Here is a 13854-nt window from a genome sequence, read left to right as displayed (position 1 = left end):
AGAGAGAGAGACATGATCATCCCACTCTGCTCAGTGCTTGTCAGGCCACACCTGGAGTATTGTGTCCAGTTCTTGTCCCCACAATTCAAGAAAGGCATGAACAGACTGGAGAGAGTTCAAGGAAGGACCACCAAAATGACCAAAGGGCTGGAGAACCCGCCCTGTGAGAAAAGACTGAAGGAATTAGTCTTTTTCTCCCTGAAGAAAAGGCGGCTCACGGGGTACCTCATCACAGTATTCCTGTACTTAAAGGGCAGCTACAAAGAGGATAGGGGTTCTCTCTTCACAAGGAGCCACATGAAGAAGATAAGGGGCAACAGGTACAAGTTGCACTGGCAGAGGCTTCGTATCGACATAAGAAAGAAACTTTTTACAGTAAGAACACAGGAACAACCGCCCCAGGGACATGGTGGAGTCCCCATCACTGGAGGTTTTCAAGATGAGATTGGACAGGGTGATAGATAATCTCATCTAGTCTCGCTTTCCCATGAGAGGTTGGACCAGATGATCTTTTGAGGTCTCTTCCAACCTGGGCTGTTCTATGATTCAAATTATCATTTCCATCTTAATTGTAGGGTACAGGTTTACAACTGTAATTCTTGTGTACGACTGAGTTTTATTTAGGATTTATTGTGTATTGGGCGAAGACTGGGCTCTTCAGGACAGTAGCCAGTTGACTTGTGCATGCTAGTGATCCCAACCTCTGAAGAGATTGACCAACCTCTGAAGAGACTGAGACCTCAGGGAAATATTTACACAACCATTCCACAGGAGACAAGCTAAGACACGTCCAAGGGCAACGGCATTCAGCTCGGCACCCAGGGAGTGGGTGGCAAACCAAGAGCTGAATGCAAAGTTCCTGTCCTGTGCCTTTTCTCACAAGAGTCTTCTTGGACACGGTCTTCCTTGAAGAACATCCAGCAGAAAGCAGAGACACACTGGTCTTCTCAAGTGGGCTTGAATAAGCTGAAATCTCTTTTCTGTTAGGTGATGTTGTTTGTGAGGCAGAAGACACTTCAACCCGGAAAAGAAATGAATGAGGGGAAATACCACAGAGGTGTATGCAGCCATGAGTGGCGTGGAAAGGGTGACCGAGGAATTACTGCTTAATGTTTCATCCATCACCAGGGCTAGCTGGGAGGTAGTACATTCAAAACAGACACGTGAAAGTATTTTTCATAAGATGTGTTCAAGTTGTGTAACTCCTTACCACAGAAAATTACAGGCTTAAATTTTACACGGTCTCAAGGAGAGACTGGACAAATTACTGAAACAGAAAGCCATTGTGTGCTGTTAAAAACAAAATATTTTTCCTGGGTCAGGAACTCCCTAACAAATTGTCAGAAAGCTGGAAAGTCAGCTGTGGAAGTACCAAAAAAATGTTTTATCTATTTTCATCCTATTCCTGAGGAACAGCTTTCAGCCACTATTGGAGGCGCGATGCTGGGCTAGACAGATTTTTGGACCATCCCGGAGCAGCCCTGCTTGTATTCTTGGAAGCTGACAGAGAGGTCAGGGGAGGAAAGAGGGAGCCAGGAATTCTAGAAGACTGCTCTCTTCTTTCTTTCTGAAAACCTGCCTGTCGAAACGGGTGCCAATTCACAAAGTGAAAAATTTCCTCAGTGTTTCTCCAAGACAGTCTGAAAGAATAACTGCCCCAAAGAATCAAATCAGTAGCATCTTTGGCCCCAGAGGAATGAACATGGCAAGAAGATCATTCTGGATCAACGAGAAGTCAAGACAGCAACAAGAAACTTTGAAGTCCCCTACTGAGTTCCTGGAAGGAGAGTAGACTTAAAAAAAAACATACCGTGATTTTGGGCCATGATTTCCACAGCCAGAAGAGCCTCAATCTATCCCAGGCTATTGCTGCAAGTACCCTCGGGAGCAGTTAACTACATGGATTCACCCTATCAATAATGGCATGAGAAAGGTTGCTCCTGGAGGTAATATCTGCGTGCCGGGCAGCAAGCCACGCGCAGTGTCAGGCGAGCTCTAAGGAAGGGTTTGGCTGCAAACCTGCCAGTGCTGCAAAGTGCGTAATGCTGAAAAACCGCAACGACAAGGAGTGTTTGGCATCAGGAGACCTCCGTTCTGTGGGAAGTCTCGGGCTACCAACGCAGGGTCTGTGAGCGGGTGAGTCAGTCCAGCTCCCTGTTTTGAAAAGGCAGAAACTGAGTCAGAAAGGGCAACGAAGTTTTCTTAAGGGAATTACAAAGGTATTTTTTATTATTATTTGTTTATGGTTTATTATTATGTTCCCTACTCTCCTTGACTGCTACGCCATTTCTGGTTCATGTTTCACTCCTGACCAATTCTTTCCTCCAGTTAACACCCAGAAACCCTCATATATATTTTTCTCTCTTCCTTGGTTTCTTTTAAATCCCGGTGACTAACATGCTGCCTCTTTTCCTCCTCCCAGCTCTCAGCTCTGGGTTGTTCTTGATTGGACCCTTGTTAACAGCTTCGCTGTTTCCCTGTATCCGTACACTGAGCACAGCTGCACGTTCTCCCTCTCAACCGCAGGAGAAGAACCCAGAAAATGAAGCCCCCCCTGAGAGAGCCCAGCCTGCCTCTTCTGTAACAAGCCAAAGCAACTTTGACAAAATGACTGCTTCCGTGGGCAGACAGCTGAGCTCTCCGAGACAAATTTGGGGCTCAGAGTGCACAGACGTAATAATTACCAGAAATACATCACAACCTCCTCTCCTGGCATTAGTTAGGCCATTCCTAAATCACAAGGTGCAGTCTCTCTCTCGCTCCTGACTCTCTGGGTATGAAAACTTTTTCTTTCTGTCATTCTCTCTTGGTACACTGCGATCTTTCTCCCTGAAACTGTAAATGATCACACCTGCTGGGGCTCTTATTTGTTCATTTCCCATATCTCAGGCTGCTCCCTGTGTGAGATATTACGCCCACACAGAGGTACGAAATGTACAGTTGCTGCATGTGAAACTTCTATATGAAGGATGCAATGAGTATAAATAACGGTATTGTTCTGATGTTCTTCATCTTGTATCTGACAGAACATGTTCAAGAAACTCCAGGAACACTCTAAAGCTGATGGAGAAGTCATTCACGCCGTACCAGTGTAGCTGAAAACAAATGAGCAGGACTGCTCTGGACATCCTATTTTCCTTTCAGCACCAGAATGTATTTATTCCTCAAGTCATTCCATTTTCATATTTACTTTAATGATTCATAAACATCCCAGGTTCCAGAAGCTTCTAATTAACTCATCTATTTAGTGTTGTTAACAGATGCTCAGGGAGTGATTTATTGCATGATACTGGATCACACCAATGTATAAATCCAGCCAATTGAATTGGCAGGCACTCTGGGCAAATATCTGCTGCTGCCGGTAGATGAGAGTCTGTCCTGCATGCAGCATGAGTGCCCCGCAGACTGCGGCTGAAGCAGCACTGTTTGCTTCTTCTATTACTCTATAGATGTAGCATACATTGTACTGTGCAACAGCGGCTATTTCCTTCTTTTTTAAAAATGATTTAGTGAGTTACCGCATAGAATTCAGGGTAAATCTTTATCCTGTCTAAGAAAAACAGAAATCAATAGCCCTAAAGAAGTTTTTGCTCAAGCTCCTTTTAATTTACTCTCTGCAGTTTCAAAACAAGCCCCTACAACACGCTACAGCAAAATGATCCTAAACTTTACAAGAGGTCACATTGGGCACCCTGTCTATACTGGACCTCTGGACCATTTATTGATAAATAAGGGAGTGGGACTGGCCACCACGGCTTTGGGCAGAACATGGAGCTGAACACCCACAACAGCAGTCAGCTCTACCGGTGGTGTTCCACACAACGCCTTGGGATGCTCCCAGTGACAGGCTGAATTAGAGGGACCTCGGCGCGGTTTCCAGCCTGTGCGAGCTAAACCTCCACAGGCAGAGGCAGCAGAGCCAGAGAGCACCCGGCCGGGTCATCTCGCAGGCAGCCGTGCCGGTGGGCACACCGAGAGCCCAGCCTGGAGAGAGCCGGTCCCTGCCAGCGGGGCAGGGTGCTACTGGCTGCTCCGGGCGTTACACGTTTACCAGCGCAAACACCGCCTGCCAGCTTCGGCCTGGCGGAGTCGTTTTACTTGGAAACTAGGGTGGGTTTTCTTTTCAAATTTCCAAATGGTGACAACACACAGTCTGGTCGCCCCTGCGCGTTGCCTGGGCAGGAGCTCTCTTCCCAGACTGAAAGGCAAGTTACTCACCCAGCTGGAGGAAAGCTGCAGCTACGCTGAAGACAAATTTTACAGCTTTTTCTCTGAAGGATTCGCTCCCTGTTCATTCCAGTTCTTCCCAATGGCAACACCGTGACTCAGTTTGTGTTAACACAACGCTAAGGAAACACAGATAAATATTGTTTTAAATTCCCTAAGGTGGGAGTCATTAGAGGACTGTTAAAACATTCTTTTTTGCAGTAATGATGTTTTTGTCTGTCTGCAGTTTTCAGAAAAAGCTTTGTGTTTCAATGGCACTGAAAAGGACTATTTTAAGTAATTAGGGTGTGTTTTCTGCTCAATTTTAAAAAACAGTATTTTTAGGAAAGTTACTGGGTTTTAATATACTTTTGACTCAGAATGAGAGTTTGAAGCTGAGCCATCTCTGTTGTCTGCTCCAAGCTTTACTTACAGCAGTGACTTCTGCAGGTGGGCTTGGGGAGGGGGAAAGAACACAAGCTATATTTAAGGGGGAAGGGGAAGCAAAACTACATTAACATGGCACTGTGACCAAATAAGTGAAGGAGAAGGGAATATGACAGCTTGAGAAAGGTGATATGCATTAAACAAATATGATGCATTAAGGAATTCCTAGGAGTTTTTAAATTTCTCCTCAGGACTCACTATTAGCAATCAATGTAGGAACAATACCACGATGAGCGTGACTTTTTTAATTATAGCTTTCACCTCGAGTATAGCACCTTTTCATGCTGCTTCAGTCTCTCCCGGTTAGTTCAAGGCGCATGCGGTCTCTTGTGCGGAACAATAAAGGCACAGCCTGCTCCCGCCAGCTGTGTCTTGACGAATGGCTTCGACCCGGGGCTACAGCAGCAGCGCACCCTGACTCCAGCACAGAGCACTCCGAGGTACCTCCCCTGCGCTGGCTGAAGGGAATTGCTGTGAGTTCTAGGGAATGATCTTGTGGTTTTCCCTAAGACTGGGCAACTCTCATCTCTCAAGCTGTTTTCTCAAACTCCATGGAACAACTGTCCTTATAATTTGAAAAGCCAACAGAAAGCAGCATGCATTATAGCTGCATACTTACTCCAGACATTCAAGAGCCTGTGCAGATAATGCACATATAAGAACTGCTTTGCAAACATATGACACATAGGTTGAAGGATTGTCTAAAAAAACATGGCTTAACCTCATGTAGATGAAGAAACAAAAAGCTTTCCTTTTAAAAGTTACATCTTGGTTAAGTAGAAATGCACCGAGAAAAGTTAAAAATCTGGTAAGAGATGACTGGGAACACTGTTGCAGCACATCAGTGCCACAGCGCACACTATACTGCATCCCTCTCTACTATGTCATCTCAGTCATGCACCTCTGCCTCCTAATGCCACCAAACATGCAAGGTACAGGAAAGAGCTACTAAAGAAAATCAGGTACTTGAAACCATTTTGGCAGCTCCCTCCTCCAAGCCAGTTCTATTCTGTTTCACTGTTCTTTAAGGTTATGAACACACAACAGGGCTGAGTCCCACCACCCCCAGATGCCTCCGTTTCAGGACTGCTCCACAGCTGTGCTATACTGTGATGGCACTGGGCGTTAGGCAGTGCTTTGATGCAGTGTTTTCAAGTTGCATTCTTCCTGTTCAAAAAGGAAGAATAAACTAGACACACTAGAGGTGCCATTATAATGTCAGAAATATCAACACCATCGCATGCCCTTTGGGATCTTCTTAATAAATAATGATCATGAACAACAGACATATCACTTCCCATGGAGTTTACAGAGTAATTTAGGCTGGAAGGGACTTCTTGAGGGCACCTGGTCACTTTGCAATGCAAAGAGTTAATTCTTGTGTTCAAATAATACAGATAAATAAGATACTATGCTTTTTTAGGTCAATTCCACATTCTGTAACAGAACAACTGTCAAAATTAGTTTTAGTAAGACTAGCAACCTATATTTAGAAAGAAGTCTAGTATCCCACCAAAACCCATACGAAACCCAAGAAGCATTTCTACAAAATTGCTACCGATCACGTGAACTCTCTGGGAGGAATCAAGATGCTGGAATGAATAATGAAACATGAGGGTTCCCAAATATTTTGTCACAAACCCAATTACTAACCAACAGAATAAATTATTAGGACAAAAACCTGCAAATGCGGAGATGCAGTAACAAGCACTACCACCTCATAAAAATAAGTTTTAATATTAACAACTTAATTTCACATGATTCCATATTAATCTTCCTTTTTGCAAAGTTCAAACAATGTTCAAGTCCTGCATTGTTTACAAAGATGGGTTTATTCTTCTTCATTCTTCTGCACTGACTGCATGGCTTCTGCTTTAACCCTATTTCGCTTTCTTGTTCTTCTTTTCTTCTTTTCAGCAGCAGGCTCCTGACCCTCCTGCGTTTTCTTCTTTTTCTTCTTCAGACAGCTGAGAGGATTGGGGCCACCTGCCCTTTTACGTTTTCTTCTCTTTGCACCTTCTTGCTTTGCTAGTCCTTCTTTTTCTTTAAGCTGCACAATACTTTGTTTTTGGTGCTCTGGAACAAGCTGATTCATCTGCAACTTTTGAACAAATGCCAAGGATTTAGGAGAAGGTTTGTCTAGCACCATAGTGTTCTGAATAATAAAGAGGAGAGGAATGCCAGCCTTCTTTTTCACTTTGTTTGCTAAATCCTGGTCCTGTAAAATTAAATACTTTAGTCAATATTTTGGGATTAAATGATATTTGCAATTCAAATGCACCTACTTTTAATACAAAACTATGAAGATAAATTACATTATGAAAAAGATAAGAAACTTAATCTAGCAGATATACGTGGCAGTGCCTTTCAGAGCAATTTAAATTTCAATTTCTCTCCTTCTGATTAGCTGTACTTCTGATGGAAAATTTATTAACATTTCCTTTTTCCATGTGTGCATAAGCATACATGTATTTTTTGAGGAAACAGTACCAGTTCATTGGTATGCAGTCCACCACTTCACAAGATGTAACATAATTTCTTCTACGAGTCATTTTAAACTCTTTCTATCTTACATAAGTATACACAATTCTATTGTAAACCATTTTATATATATAGTATATAATTTATACATACAGTCCCAATAACAGACCTAAGAAAAACACCTGCCTTTCTTATTTCTAGACAAGTTTTACCTTTATTCTTTAGTTAAAACCTCAAAAATTTCTTAAAATTGAAGTTATATGGTCATTCAACACTTAATTTCACTTTTCAGACTACTGTGCAAAACAGTTTGGGGCAGGAGATGCTCACACAAGCAACAGGTAAATTAACATTCACCAGTTGTTTTATTACACGTCAATAGGTAGTCAGTATGTTTTAGACACTTTCTGCTGAACTAAGCAATGTCCTTCTAGGGTAAAAAAATCTAGTTGTTCAAGTAAGACAAAAGATTCCCTAATTCATAATTACCAAATACATTTAAGAACGAGTAAGGCTTTACAGGATTAATCCCCACAAGATATTTAGAAATCTAATAATCAAGGCTTCTGTAGGTTTCCTTATCCTTAGGTATCAAAGGATCACTTCCAAGTGAAATGGAGTTACGTCTCCCATGAGCATTTACCTGTGTAGCGATAAAGAAGTGATGAGGGTTGCCTTCTTCAATCATGGAAAGTAAACAGACCGAACCACTCACAGGATCCTTGTGGTGAGAACAGTTTCGAACTTGAAATCTTTGGGCAATTAATTTTGCCCCGTACAGTGCCTTCCCCAGTGATTCCAGTTCTTTTAGAACACATCTGAAAAACAAAACCAACAGTGATTTCTAAATGAGAAAATAACAACAAATTTTTTACAACAGCAAGAGGTTGACATGAATTAATTAGGAAAGAGCAATGCCCAGTTGTTCAAGTTCTACGATTTGTAAACGGCACCCAATAACCTGAAAGCAGTAGCTCATCTGAAATCGACAGCAAGATTTCCTCAGTCCCAAACAAGATTAACCAGTAACAATATTAAGTTATATTAAATGATGTAAAAATATTTCATATCAGTGACAATGCTAAGTCCTTACATTTATGTTGGGCTATCACCTACCATACGAACTACTACTTAACAAATAAAATTACTTGAATTAGCAAAAACCGATTAACGACGGCATGCAAGTTAAACTCTGTATTAGTGTCCATCACCTTGCTTCAAACTTGCTATTAGAATCCAACCGATTCAAGCAGCAGAAGAAAAAAGACTGTCCATATGTTTAAAAATCTGGAAGTTATTGGCTCCACAACATTCGAACTAGACAATAAAATGCAAACCTAAAATCCTCCTCTTAGTGGCACTCGGCACAGACGTTCACACAGGACAGTGTAGCAGTCTACACGGATGCTAACCTGGATACTCAGAAATGAACAGGAGATGAAACCTAACTTACTCCAGCCACTGAGTCTTACTATTAAATGCGACAGTGGCAGTATGGCCTTAAAACACAACTTCAAGGATATGATAGCAACTACTCTTCTACCCAGAGAAGAAAGTTTAGCCTTTGAGGTCAGTCTTTGTGGAGACTTGAGCATGTTCTTTTTGCAAAGCCTTTCACAGTGAGCCAGCTCATTTCCTCAGGGAAGCTCTGGTCGTGCCATTGAGGTGCTGCATAACCAACTTAGCATTCTCACAGCAGAGAAAACGAGTCCATTCAGCTGCCCTAAGTGAAAACAGGTCAAAAAGACCAACAGATATTACTGAATGAATGAAGCAAGAAGTGACATTTAGACATGACTGGAATACAGTTTGGATTAAAGTCATTCCCGAACCTTTCACAGCTGAGGTCATGACTTGATACTTTCTACTGTTTAGAAGTATGGGCCAGGTCTGTATGCTTTGTAAGACGGCTCAGTTTTATTTTTGTAGCCTAGGGTACACACGTTCCTGATATTTTCAGTACTTGCCTCCATGATGGGCAGTTTGCTATTCTGTCATTGCAGAAATCCATGTGAGGGGAGAGGGAGATGATTCTGCCCCCTACTCTGCTTTTGTGAGAACCCACCTGGAGTCCTGCATCCAGCTCTGGAGCCCCCAGCATAAGAACATGGACCTGTTAGAGCCAGTCCAGAGGAGGTCCACGAAGATGATCAGAGGGCTGAAGCACTTGTCCTATGAGGACAGGCTGAGAGAGTTGGGGTTGTACGGCCTGGAGTAGAGAAGGGGTCTGGGGAAATCTTACAGCCCCTTCCAGTACATAAAGGGGGCCTACAGGAAAGCTGGAGAGGGACTCTTTATCTGGGAGTGTAGTGACAAGATGGTTTTAAACTGAAATAAGGTAGATTTAGATTAGATATTAGGCAGAAAATCTTTACTGTGAGGGTGGTGAGGCACTGGAACAAGTTGCCCAGAGAAGCTGTGGATGCCCCATCCCTGGAGGTGTTCAAGGCCAGGTTGGATGGGGCTTTGAGCAACCTGGTCTAGTGGGAGGTGTCCCTGCCTATGGCAGGGGGGTTGGAACTAAGTGATATTCAAGGTCCCTTCCAACCCAAACCATTCTATGATTCTACCTTTAAGGTCCCTTCCAACTCTAACCATTCTATGATTTTGTCATACACAATACACAAAGTCAAGTAAAAACATAGGCAACTTAGGTATGTAGCGTGCATGCTTTACCTCCACGCCCCTGCCTAGCACATCCTCGCTTTCCCTTGAGAACAGCTACTTTGGAAACGACCCCTTCCTGGCAGGCTGAGACTCTAGGCAAGCAGTAATTCCCTCCCTGCCCGAGAGATCCGAGGGTGCCTCCCTTGTCCTCGCTTCGCCCAGAAGAGGCTGGCAGCGGGAACCGGGGCCCACCCGGGCGCTCCTCACGCACCGGCGCTGCCCCTCGCCCCACCCCACCCCTCAACTGTTCCCGCCACCTTCGGTAAGGCCGCTGGTACCGAGGGAAGCTCCTCCCTCTCTGCAATTTAACTACAGCCCACAACGATACCTCCCCACCGCACCTACCGCCCTCAGGCGCCCCCCGAGCCCCGCCGCTTCCCCCACCCAGGGCGGGCTGAGGCGACCCCGCGGCCCAGGGCCCACCACACGCCGCCGCCTCCCGCGCGCATGCGCACTGCCCACCCTCGCCGTGGTCCCCGTTCCCCCCGCCTCGGGCCTGCGCTCCGGGGCTGCCCGGCGCCCCCCTCCCCCGCCGTACCGGGTGGTGCAGAGCTGCGTGGAGCCGCCCAGGTACCCGGGCAGCTGCTCGCGGATCTGGATCTTGTTGCGGAGCGCGGCCTGGCAGAAGGTGCCGTCCAGCAGCACCTGGAAGGGCTCGCGGAAGTGAAAGTTGTGCCTGTAGAAGCCCATGTTCTTCTTGGCGTGCTTCTGGCGCGTCAGCTTCATGGCGGCCCACCCCTCTCCTCCGCCTCGCAACGGCCGCCGTTCCCCCGGAAGCTGCGCCGGGCCCGGCCGCCGCCGCCGCGGCGGCGGGGCGGGGCGAGGCCTGCGCGGCCTCCCGCCCCCCCGAGGCCTGAGGGAGCTGGGGCCGGAGGGAGCGGGGGGAGGTGGGGGAGGTCCGTCGTTACGGTCACCCGGAGGAACGTTGTCCCGCGTCGGGCAGGGCCGGGCCGGGTGCGCCGCGGCGTGCGGGGCCTCCCGCGGTGCGGGAGGAGGCCGCGCTGGCCGCCCGCCGTGCCTGAGGCCTGGCAGGGGTCCCGCTCCCCCGGACCGCGCTCTGCGCCGGTCAGCTGAAGGACGGGCCGGGGTCGGTCTGTTGCGCCAGGTAACGGGCCATAGGACGGGGGAGAAACGGCCTCAGGTTGCGCCAGGGGAGGTTTAGGTTGGATATTAGGTAACACTTCTTCGCCAAAAGGGTTGTCAAGCATTGGAAGAGGCTGCCCAGGGAAGTGGTGGAGTCACCATCCCTGGAGATATTCAAAAGCCGTGTAGATGTGACACTTGGGGACATGGTTTAGTGGTGGACTTGGCAGTGTTAGGTTAATGGTTGGACTCGATGATCTTAAAGGTCCCTTCCAACCTAGCTGATTCTGTGATTACCCTGTGTTTTGCAGTGCTGTGCTAGCTCCTGCCATTTGCTAAGATCAGAAAGACGCACAATTTTCTTTTTCTAATTCACTGTAATGATTAAATTACAATTACTGTCCCAGAGACTGTAGTTTAATCATGCATCGTCATACCTTCCTTAGGAAGGCTTTTTCAGTGCCTGCTTGTGTTTGCCTGTATTTGCTACATCAATGTAAGCTCTGTCTGCACAAAATTGAAGTTGAAAAGCATATATTCTACATTTTTAATACTACTTTTTTTCTATGACAAATAGAAAATTTAATTTCACTGAAGCCTGGGGAAATGGCTGTCATTCAGAGAGCTAGATTGCACAAACTCCTCCCTGTCCAACAGAATACATGAGCACACCAGACATCTGGCAGTGAAGAAACTGAACTTAATGCCTGTATTTTGGGCAGGCAAAGGGATGTGATATCTTAACAACATCAAAATGATAATTAGAGACATCTGTCTCGTTGTGCAGGTACAATGTCAGACATCGTTCCGCCAGGAACAACTCTACTGCAAGTGAAATTTGCAGCTACCTGCCAGTTAGCTCGCTGTAATCAGTCAGACGGCTCTAAGGTCATTTAAACAAATACCCACCTGTCATATTGGTCTTTTTGCTACCAAATAGGAATAGGAAACATCTGCTTCCAAGCAGGCTAGTTAGTGTTAAGAGAAACTGAATAGTGCATTTAATTACTATTCCAGAAATTGAAATGTTTAAATGGGAAGATACTTTAAAGTGAAGAACAGGTGATTGAGAGTATTTTCCATGAGATATGACTGTGCTGTTGGCATTTTTGTATCGCGTTAAAAGGGTGTTAGTTTTGTGTCGGGTTCAGAACTGTGGGCTCTAAGACAGTTCAGCGTTTGCCTGTTTCAGGTCCTGCCCACGGACTTCACTGGGACAGCGTCACAAAGCTCTAAATATAAATGATTCTGTGTTTCAGAGCCTTGCTAAAGGCCTTTGCTGAAACAGCTCAATGTTTGCCCGTTTCAGAGCCCTGCAAAGGACTTTCACTGAGACAATTAGCAAAGTTGAAAAGATAAAATGATTATTGAAGCAACAGCTATCATAGATTCGGGATTGCAGTTGATAAATGCACTAGCTGCAATAGCACTAATATACTACAATAATGCTAGAAAAATAAATGAGTAAATGAATAAATGCTATTCTGGGAGTTCTTTTACCAAGCGGTGGAGGTGCAATGCTCACCAAGAAGGCATCCCTGTCTTGGTAGAGGAAGAGGAGCACAGCCCATCGACTGTCCCTTCTAGGTCTCAAGTTCCTTCTTCCTCTGAGACATCTCTCAATCGTGTGTATGTGTATAGGTGTGTAGGTGCAAGTACCTATATCCAGGTACCCTCTGTATTGCCCCTTACAACATAACCTTATCTGATCCCCTCCCTGGGGTGATGTTTTAGCATGATTTGGGTGGAGAGTTGCGTGCTATAGTCATATATGTTTAGTATGTTATTTTTGCTCATTATCATACTTAGGGGTGTCAACTTTAATATTCATTTTGTGGATAATTAAGCAAAAGGTCTCACTCCGGGCACCGTGGCCTTCAAGATTCTGTGCTGAAGCCGTTTATCTGTTTATTCCTTTGCTCCTGTGCCTTTGAGCCAAAACAGGACCGTTCTGCCCTCACAAGACTCCCTCCTTCAGCCTGTCAGCTCTCCCCCCCCAAAGGGTTTGACCAGGAGATAAGTGGCCATCAGCACTGTTAACCTCTTATCTACCAAATTCCCACATTCTGTCATTAAATCCTTCTTTCCAGCTGCGTTCAGAGCACAGTTACATGCACTCATGAGTATCATGGACATACAAGGGTACACATCTTATTCTATGAGCTAAGTGATAAATTGAAATCATTGAACTTGAGTTCTGTGGCTGATGTATTCCCATACTGGCGTGATGTCTCAGTTCCTCTATCTAACCTCATAGTTTCATTACTTAAAAAATTAGACAAAAACACTCAGCAAGATTCCAAAGTAAAACCTTATTACATGGTCTTTTTCTTTTTTTTTTTTTTTCCAAATTAACTGCCCATAGACAGGAAGTTAATTTGGCATATTAAGAACACTTTGCCAGCACATCTCACAGCAGAACTGTCAGCTCGAATGTGCAATCTGCAATGGTAACAGCTGCTATTACAGAATGGAGATAAAAAGGAAAAACAAGTAAATGAGAGCTTGAACTAGTCATCATTTCGAACTAAATGCAAAGTAAGATATAATCCAGAGTAGGGTGTTAAATACCATTGTGATGAAGTACTCCTTCACCGTTTCGTTTGGTAGATAGTACCATCACAGACAAGTTGTAATGCGATTGGTATGGTAAAATATGTTCAGAAGGCTGGCTGGCGGGCAAAACAACAGCACAGACTTCTCCTTCTTCATTGTGCAGAAGACAGCATTAATTGTATGATAAACTACTCACAGTACCATTCTGTAAATTGTATTTCACCTCTATGCAATTTTTTTAAAGTTTCTTTTTAATAAATTCTAAATTTTAAAAGTAATGTCTGTAAGAATACTATAGCAGTGCAGAGCAGCATATTTTTTTCAATATTTTCTTTCATGTTTTGACAGTATTTTACATATAATAAAATTCATCCTTTTCCTTTTAAGTTCAGTTATTTTACTGTTTTCATGAGC

At 44.7% G+C, this 13854-nt stretch overlaps 1 protein-coding gene across 1 annotated transcript; it reads right to left on the bottom strand.

The window, feature by feature from the left end:
- Positions 1-6371: 6371 nt before the first annotated feature.
- Positions 6372-10595, bottom strand: UTP23 (UTP23 small subunit processome component). The gene is made up of 3 exons (XM_082479372.1): positions 10340-10595; positions 7778-7952; positions 6372-6871 (listed from the first exon to the last, which is right to left on the bottom strand). The coding sequence occupies exons 1-3, from the start codon at positions 10525-10527 to the stop codon at positions 6485-6487; spliced, it is 750 nt and encodes a 249-aa protein (XP_082335498.1). The 5' UTR covers positions 10528-10595; the 3' UTR covers positions 6372-6484.
- Between the last annotated feature and the right edge of the window lie 3259 nt (positions 10596-13854).

Source organism: Vanellus vanellus, assembly GCF_965231255.1.
Source record: "Vanellus vanellus genome assembly, chromosome: 2".
NCBI lineage: Eukaryota > Metazoa > Chordata > Aves > Charadriiformes > Charadriidae > Vanellus > Vanellus vanellus.
The sequence above is the reverse complement of the archived record's forward strand: the minus strand, read 5'-3'. Positions and strand labels throughout refer to the sequence as shown.